General features: G+C 51.1%; 1 protein-coding gene across 1 annotated transcript; it reads left to right on the top strand.

Moving 5' to 3' along the window:
• Positions 1–1,145: 1,145 nt before the first annotated feature.
• Positions 1,146–1,544, top strand: LOC117237460. Its single transcript, XM_033501437.1, has one exon. The coding sequence runs from the start codon at positions 1,146–1,148 to the stop codon at positions 1,542–1,544; it is 399 nt and encodes a 132-aa protein (XP_033357328.1).
• Positions 1,545–9,711: the final 8,167 nt, after the last annotated feature.

Raw genomic sequence — 9,711 nt, 5'->3', positions numbered from 1 at the left:
AGGATGCCCGGATGGCACGACAGCCAATTTGGAATCCGCCGGGGTCGCTCGACGGTGGACGCGGTCAGGCGAGTGAGACGCATGGCCGAAGAGGCGGTGTCCCGGGAAGGAGCGGCGATCGCGGTCTCCCTGGACGTGACGAACGCCTTCAATACCATCCCTTGGTCCAGGATCGTGGAGGCCCTTCGACGCTTCCGGGTACCGCCGTACCTGGTCGCGGTCATCCGAGCGTACCTGTGCGATAGATGGGTGACCTACACCGGGCAGAACGGCGAAGAGAGGAGACCGGTAGAGCGCGGCGTTCCGCAGGGTTCGGTGCTAGGGGCGATACTGTGGATAACGGCCCACGACTCCGTCCTTCGGTGTCCCATGTCGTCGGGCACGGGGATGGTCTGTTACGCCAATGACACCCTGGTGCTGGCTGGGGGACGGTGGTGGAGCGACACCGCGAACCTTGCGGAGGACGCCGTGGCATGCGCGGTACGCGCCATCAAGAGACTGGGCCTGACGGTGTCGCCGGCCAAGTCCGAGGCCTTGTGGTTCTTCGACCACCGACGCAGAGGAACCCCTCCGCCCGGACTATCGTCGCTGACTGTCGACGGAGAAGAGGTAACGGTGAGACGCCACATGAACTACCTAGGTCTCACCATCGACAGCCAATGGACCTTCGAGCCCCATTTCGAGCTCCTGGTTCCGAGGGTGACGGCCGCGGCAAACGCTCTGTGCGGCCTCCTGCCGAACATCGGCGGAGCGGGAGTGGTAGTTCGTCGACTCTACGAGGGGGTGATCCAGTCCCGAGTACTGTACGGGGCCCCGGTGTGGGCGGAAGACCTGGCGGCGAGTCGGCGCAGCCTGATCGCGCTGAGGAGACTGCATAGGACGACGGCCATTCGCATCGCCAGGGGGTACAGGACGACGTCGTACGCGTCGGCGACCGTGCTGGCGGCGTCGCCCCCGTTCGAGCTGCAGGCCCTGGCGCTCCGCTATCCCCGAACATCCGGGAGGAGGCCAAGCTGGAGACCTGGGAGCGATGGCGCTCTCGACTGCTGGAAGACGACGCCACGCGGCCGCACCGAGCCGTTCGCGCCGTGCTTTCCAACTGGGACGCCTGGAGAGAGCGAGGCGAGGTACCGCTGACATTCCGGATGACGCAATTGCTCACCGGGCACGGAGTGTTCGGCGAGTACCTGCTGAGGATTCGCAGAGAGGTGACGTCCACCTGTCACCATTGCGAGGAAGAGGAGGACACGGCGCAACATACGTTGGAGTATTGCCCGGCGTGGGCGGAACAGCGACGCGTCCTGCAGCGGGAGATCGGCGAGAGGTTGTCCCCGGAAGCGTTGGTGGAGGCCATGCTCAGAGGGCGTCGGGAGTTCGCCGCCGTTCGCACTTTCTGCGAGCAGGTGATGCTTGCGAAGGAGCGGGCGGAAAGAAACAGGGTGAGAACGCGGCATCCTTCGAGGACGACGCAACAACAACATCGGAGGAACACCACGCGCCACGGAGGCGCGATGCCGCCACCGGCGCCGCCGCGGCCACCGTAGGAGCGTGATGAATCAGGAAGAGACGTTAGGGGGTGTGGCCCCCCCTAACGGCCCAAGGAAGCCTCCCTTCAATAACGACAGGGAGATAGACGCCCGAGGGTAACCGTTAGTAATTCGGGAGAGATCCCGGGTGCATCTCGACTCAGGTGTCAGGACAGACCACCGTGGAGTTTTAGTCGGTGAGAGTCCGACACTACCCGCTAGCGGGTGTCCATGAGGATTACTCCACGTTAAAAAAAAAAAAAAAGGTTTCAATTAATCGTAAGGTAGATACCTATGTTAAGTGCATTGTGAGCTCATTCTGTACAACGATATTTATCCACCTTAGAACGAAAAAAAGAAAAATCTCGTCACCCTTCACTCGCTTACCACACAATACTTATTGTACTCGCGATTTATTCGTTCGCGATCACTCAGTTCTTTCAAACCGTAGCGTGGCGTACTCGCTCGCGCGTATTCCGCGTACGTGCTTGTCAACGTGCACTAGACAACTCTTCAGATTCGTAAGTCGCCCCAAGGACACCTCTGTCTTGGTGACTACTCGACGACTGCTCGACGTTCGCATCGGATCGCGGGGGTTGTCGTCGCGCCGGTGATGCTTGCGAATCTGTTGGGGATTCAGTCGTGGATCCGCAGTCCTGTCCGATTGGTACTTCGGTACTCGGTCAGGGACCTGCAATTTCACGTCCTCCGTAATTCTGTTCGGGCCCGCGGGAGTGGACCCCACTGTGCAGTTGAGGCCAATGCCTTCGTAATCCTGTTCAGCGGTCCCTCCCCGTGAGTGGACCCCACTGTTCAGTTGAGGCCTCTTGCCTTCGTAATCCTGTTCAGCGGTCCATCCCCGGGTTCCACATGTTCAGTTGGAGTGTGTTAAGTTGCTGGCCTATGTGCTGGATCCACGGCTGAATTACCAGTGGATCACTGGCATCATCGGTCGGCGCCACCGACCGCGACTCGTGTAAGTTTCGAACGGCGAAACAGGAATCGAGTTACGGTCAATTCTTGGGCTTTCCGCTGAATCTCGGGGTTATCTCGTGTACGAGGGTACGTCGCGTAGGTTTGTCAGTTCTTTCGAGAGATCGCGATCTCGTTCGTTTCGGGCGCGCCGCGATTTTTTCCTTTATCATCTGATTCATCGGGCATCTTCTTGCTTTCCCATTTTTAAGGGAAACTTATAGAGATCACGTTAGAGCTTATAACTTTTCAATATCTTCAATATCTTATAGTGTCGGAAAAGTAGAACGTTAAGCAGTTTAGTACAGCGACTCGTATGTCCCTTCTGCAAGACACGAAATGGTATATACAGTATCAGTAGCTACATTTTCTTCTTTTCGTTCCTAGTTAGATAAATGTGTGTTTGACACCGAATGCTGCCAGTAGGGATGCGAATTATTGTATGATATTTGTACTGATCGATGTAATCGTTGTGTGGGAGATGGATGTTGCGTTACGTAGGCTTTGTCCTACGTTTGAAAAGATTCATGTAAGCGCTGCGTTGGAGATATGTTTTTCGCAGTTAGGCTACGAAAAAACTATTTCCATACGCAGGCCCATGGTTAAGTAGAGTCAAAACTCGACATTCTGCCAAAAGGTTGAATGTCAAGATCGATGTGTAGTGTTACATAACCCATGGGCGGGTCTCGCGCGTAGTCACCTCCTCGTGGTGAGACCTGGTAATTGGCATCCTTTTCCAAAAATTAATCAGTTGGTTAATCTTTGGAAAACGATGCCAAGCTAAGAACTACGCACCAGTCCAGTTTGGATCTCCAAATGCCGCCAAAAGAATTTTGGATGATCTAGACTGGACTGCACCGTAGGACACCGTGGGATACCGTAGGTCCAGTTTGGGTCTCCAAAAGCCTCCAACAGAATTTTGGATGATCTAGACTGGACTGCAACTTGGGACATCGTTGGACATCGTTGGACACCGTTGGACGGCGTTGGACATCGTTGGACACCGTTGGACATCGTTGGACGTCGTTGGACATCGTTGGACGTCGTTGGACGTCGTTGGACAACGTTGGACACCGTTGGACAACGTTTGACACCGTTGGACAACGTTGGACACCGTTGGACATCGTTGGACACCGTTGGACGTCGTTGGACATCGTTGGACACCGTTGGACATCGTGGGACGTCGTTGGACACCGTGTTACACCGTGGGACATCGCTGCACACCGTGGGACATCGCTGCACACCGTGGGACACTGTGGGATGCGTACCTTTTAGTCTCAATTAATCGTAAGGTAGATACCTATGTTAACTGCATTGTGAGCTCATTCTGTACAACGATATTTATCCACCTTAGAACGAAAAAAAGAAAAATCTCGTCACCCTTCACTCGCTTACCACACAGTACTTATTGTACTCGCGATTTATTCGTTCGCGATCACTCAGTTCTTTCAAACCGTAGCGTGGCGTACTCGCTCGCGCGTATTCCGCGTACGTGCTTGTCAACGTGCACTAGACAACTCTTCAGATTCGTAAGTCGCTCCAAGGACACCTCTGTCTTGGTGACTACTCGACGACTGCTCGACGTTCGCATCGGATCGCGGGGGTTGTCGTCGCGCCGGTGATGCTTGCGAATCTGTTGGGGATTCAGTCGTGGATCCGCAGTCCTGTCCGATTGGTACTTCGGTACTCGGTCAGGGACCTGCAATTTCACGTCCTCCGTAATTCTGTTCGGGCCCGCGGGAGTGGACCCCACTGTGCAGTTGAGGTCAATGCCTTCGTAATCCTGTTCAGCGGTCCCTCCCCGTGAGTGGACCCCACTGTTCAGTTGAGGCCTCTTGCCTTCGTAATCCTGTTCAGCGGTCCATCCCCGGGTTCCACATGTTCAGTTGGAGGGTGTTAAGTTGCTGGCCTATGTGCTGGATCCACGGCTGAATTACCAGTGGATCACTGGCATCATCGGTCGGCGCCATCGACCGCGACTCGTGTAAGTTTCGAACGGCGAAACAGGAATCGAGTTACGGTCAATTCTTGGGCTTTCCGCTGAATCTCGGGGTTATCTCGTGTACGAGGGTACGTCGCGTAGGTTTGTCAGTTCTTTCGAGAGATCGCGATCTCGTTCGTTTCGGGCGCGCCGCGATTTTTTCCTTTATCATCTGATTCATCGGGCATCTTCTTGCTTTCCCATTTTTAAGGGAAACTTATAGAGATCACGTTAGAGCTTATAACTTTTCAATATCTTCAATATCTTATAGTGTCGGAAAAGTAGAACGTTAAGCAGTTTAGTACAGCGACTCGTATGTCCCTTCTGCAAGACACGAAATGGTATATACAGTATCAGTAGCTACATTTTCTTCTTTTCGTTCCTAGTTAGATAAATGTGTGTTTGACACCGAATGCTGCCAGTAGGGATGCGAATTATTGTATGATATTTGTACTGATCGATGTAATCGTTGTGTGGGAGATGGATGTTGCGTTACGTAGGCTTTGTCCTACGTTTGAAAAGATTCATGTAAGCGCTGCGTTGGAGATATGTTTTTCGCAGTTAGGCTACGAAAAAACTATTTCCATACGCAGGCCCATGGTTAAGTAGAGTCAAAACTCGACATTCTGCCAAAAGGTTGAATGTCAAGATCGATGTGTAGTGTTACATAACCCATGGGCGGGTCTCGCGCGTAGTCACCTCCTCGTGGTGAGACCTGGTAATTGGCATCCTTTTCCAAAAATTAATCAGTTGGTTAATCTTTGGAAAACGATGCCAAGCTAAGAACTACGCACCAGTCCAGTTTGGATCTCCAAATGCCGCCAAAAGAATTTTGGATGATCTAGACTGGACTGCACCGTAGGACACCGTGGGATACCGTAGGTCCAGTTTGGGTCTCCAAAAGCCTCCAACAGAATTTTGGATGATCTAGACTGGACTGCAACTTGGGACATCGTTGGACATCGTTGGACACCGTTGGACGGCGTTGGACATCGTTGGACACCGTTGGACATCGTTGGACGTCGTTGGACATCGTTGGACGTCGTTGGACGTCGTTGGACAACGTTGGACACCGTTGGACAACGTTTGACACCGTTGGACAACGTTGGACACCGTTGGACATCGTTGGACACCGTTGGACGTCGTTGGACATCGTTGGACACCGTTGGACATCGTGGGACGTCGTTGGACACCGTGTTACACCGTGGGACATCGCTGCACACCGTGGGACATCGCTGCACACCGTGGGACACTGTGGGATGCGTACCTTTTAGTCTCAATTAATCGTAAGGTAGATACCTATGTTAACTGCATTGTGAGCTCATTCTGTACAACGATATTTATCCACCTTAGAACGAAAAAAAGAAAAATCTCGTCACCCTTCACTCGCTTACCACACAGTACTTATTGTACTCGCGATTTATTCGTTCGCGATCACTCAGTTCTTTCAAACCGTAGCGTGGCGTACTCGCTCGCGCGTATTCCGCGTACGTGCTTGTCAACGTGCACTAGACAACTCTTCAGATTCGTAAGTCGCCCCAAGGACACCTCTGTCTTGGTGACTACTCGACGACTGCTCGACGTTCGCATCGGATCGCGGGGGTTGTCGTCGCGCCGGTGATGCTTGCGAATCTGTTGGGGATTCAGTCGTGGATCCGCAGTCCTGTCCGATTGGTACTTCGGTACTCGGTCAGGGACCTGCAATTTCACGTCCTCCGTAATTCTGTTCGGGCCCGCGGGAGTGGACCCCACTGTGCAGTTGAGGTCAATGCCTTCGTAATCCTGTTCAGCGGTCCCTCCCCGTGAGTGGACCCCACTGTTCAGTTGAGGCCTCTTGCCTTCGTAATCCTGTTCAGCGGTCCATCCCCGGGTTCCACATGTTCAGTTGGAGTGTGTTAAGTTGCTGGCCTATGTGCTGGATCCACGGCTGAATTACCAGTGGATCACTGGCATCATCGGTCGGCGCCATCGACCGCGACTCGTGTAAGTTTCGAACGGCGAAACAGGAATCGAGTTACGGTCAATTCTTGGGCTTTCCGCTGAATCTCGGGGTTATCTCGTGTACGAGGGTACGTCGCGTAGGTTTGTCAGTTCTTTCGAGAGATCGCGATCTCGTTCGTTTCGGGCGCGCCGCGATTTTTTCCTTCATCATCTGATTCATCGGGCATCTTCTTGCTTTCCCATTTTTAAGGGAAACTTATAGAGATCACGTTAGAGCTTATAACTTTTCAATATCTTCAATATCTTATAGTGTCGGAAAAGTAGAACGTTAAGCAGTTTAGTACAGCGACTCGTATGTCCCTTCTGCAAGACACGAAATGGTATATACAGTATCAGTAGCTACATTTTCTTCTTTTCGTTCCTAGTTAGATAAATGTGTGTTTGACACCGAATGCTGCCAGTAGGGATGCGAATTATTGTATGATATTTGTACTGATCGATGTAATCGTTGTGTGGGAGATGGATGTTGCGTTACGTAGGCTTTGTCCTACGTTTGAAAAGATTCATGTAAGCGCTGCGTTGGAGATATGTTTTTCGCAGTTAGGCTACGAAAAAACTATTTCCATACGCAGGCCCATGGTTAAGTAGAGTCAAAACTCGACATTCTGCCAAAAGGTTGAATGTCAAGATCGATGTGTAGTGTTACATAACCCATGGGCGGGTCTCGCGCGTAGTCACCTCCTCGTGGTGAGACCTGGTAATTGGCATCCTTTTCCAAAAATTAATCAGTTGGTTAATCTTTGGAAAACGATGCCAAGCTAAGAACTACGCACCAGTCGAGTTTGGATCTCCAAATGCCGCCAAAAGAATTTTGGATGATCTAGACTGGACTGCACCGTAGGACACCGTGGGATACCGTAGGTCCAGTTTGGGTCTCCAAAAGCCTCCAACAGAATTTTGGATGATCTAGACTGGACTGCAACTTGGGACATCGTTGGACATCGTTGGACACCGTTGGACGGCGTTGGACATCGTTGGACACCGTTGGACATCGTTGGACGTCGTTGGACATCGTTGGACGTCGTTGGACGTCGTTGGACAACGTTGGACACCGTTGGACAACGTTGGACACCGTTGGACAACGTTGGACACCGTTGGACAACGTTGGACACCGTTGGACACCGTTGGACACCGTTGGACACCGCTGGACACCGTTGGACGCCGTTGGACGCCGTTGGACGCCGTTGGACGCCGTTGGACAACGTTGGACATCGTGGGACGCCGTGGGACATCGTGGGACAGCGTGGGACACCGTGGGATGCGTGCGTCTTAGTCTTAATTAATCGTAAGGTAGATACCTATGTTAAGTGCATTGTGAGCTCATTCTGTACAACGACATTTATCCACCTTAGAACGAAAAAAAGAAAGATCTCGTCTCCCTTCACTCGCTTACCACACAGTACTTATTGTACTCGCGATTTATCGGTTCGCGATCACTCAGTTCTTTCGAACCGTAGCGTGACGTACTCGCTCGCGCGTATTCCGCGTACGTGCGGGTCAACGTGCACTGGACAACTCTTTGAATTCGTAAGCCGCCCCAAGGACATCTCTGTCTCGGTGACTGCTCGACGACTGCTCGACGTTCGCATCGGATCGCGGGAGTTGTCGTCGCGCCGGTGATGCTAGCGAATCTGTTGGGGATTCAGTCGTGGATCTGCAGTCCTGTCCGATTAGTACTTTGGTGCTCGGTCAGGGACCTGCAATTTCACGTCCTCCGTAATTCTGTTCGGACCCGCGGGATTGGACCCCACTGTTCAGTTGAGGTCAATGCCTTCGTAATCCTGTTCAGCGGTCCCTCCCCGTGAGTGGACCCCACTGTTCAGTTGAGGCCTCTTGCCTTCGTCATCCTGTTCAGCGGTCCATCCCCGGGTTCCACATGTTCAGTTGGAGTGTGTTAAGTTGCTGGCCCATGTGCTGGATCCACGGCTGAATTACCCGTGAATCACTAGCATCATCGGTCGGCGCCATCGACCGCGACTCGTGTAAGTTTCGAACGGCGAAACAGGAATCGAGTTACGGTCAATTCTTGGGCTTTCCGCTGAACCTCGGGGTTATCTCGTGTACGGGGGTACGTCGCGTAGGTTTGTTAGTTCTTTCGAGAGATCGCGATCTCGTTCGTTTCGGGCGCGCCGCGATTTTTTCCTTTATCATCTGATTCATCGGGCATTTTCTTGTTTACCCATTTTTAAGGGATACTTATTGAGATCACGTTAGAGTTTATAACTTTTCAGTATCTTCAATATCTTACAGTGTCGCAAAAATAGAACGATGACTAGTTTAGTACAGCGACTCTTATGTCCCTTCTGCGAGACACGAAATGGTACATACAGTGTCAGTAGCTACATTTTCTTCCTTTCATTCCAAGTTAGATAAATGTGTGTTTGATACCGAATGATGCCAGTAGGGATGCGAATAATTGTATGATATTTGTACTGATCGATGTAATCGTTGTGTGGGAGATAGATGGTGTGTTATGTATGTTGTTTCACGTTTGTAAGTATTTATGTAAGCGCTGCGTTCGAGATATGTGTTTCGCAGTTAGGCTACGAAACAACTATCTCTTTACGCAGGCCCATGAAGTAGAGTCAGAACTCGACATTCTTGCCAGTAGGTTGAATGTTGAGACCGATGCGTAATGTTAAAAAACTCATGGGCGGGTCTCGTGCGTAGTCACCTCCTCGTGGTGAGACCTGGTAATTGGCATCCTTTTCCAAAAATTAATCAGTTGGTTAATCTTTGGAAAACGATGCCAAGCTAAGAACTACGCACCAGTCCAGTTTGGATCTCCAAATGCCGCCAAAAGAATTTTGGATGATCTAGACTGGACTGCACCGTGGGACACCGTGGGACGCCGTGGAACACCGCGGGATATGCCTTGACTGTGTCGAATCCATTCTGTGCCCATTCTGCACAATGATACTTCTCTGACTTGGTCTGAGATATAGAAATCTAATCTTCATTTCCACTGAATTTTGCAGTTATTTTGTGCACAAGAGAGCGTCACATGAGTTAATTGACTATTTCGAAAGAGCCCGATGTGTGAAATTATTCTCTTATTTCAAATGAATTTTTATTATTTATTTCAAATGAATGTATTCTCTTATTGTTTACGTTATACCGTAATACGTTATAACGTTATACCATATAACGTAATACGTACTAACGTTATAAACTATAGCGTAATACGTTATAACGTTATACCATATAACGTAATACGATATTACGTTATAC

The sequence above is a fragment of the Bombus vosnesenskii genome, unplaced genomic scaffold (assembly GCF_011952255.1).
Source record: "Bombus vosnesenskii isolate JDL3184/JDL3185 unplaced genomic scaffold, Bvos_JDL3184-5_v1.1 scf7180000013374, whole genome shotgun sequence".
Lineage (NCBI taxonomy): Eukaryota > Metazoa > Arthropoda > Insecta > Hymenoptera > Apidae > Bombus > Bombus vosnesenskii.
This window is presented reverse-complemented; position numbering and strand designations above follow the sequence as displayed.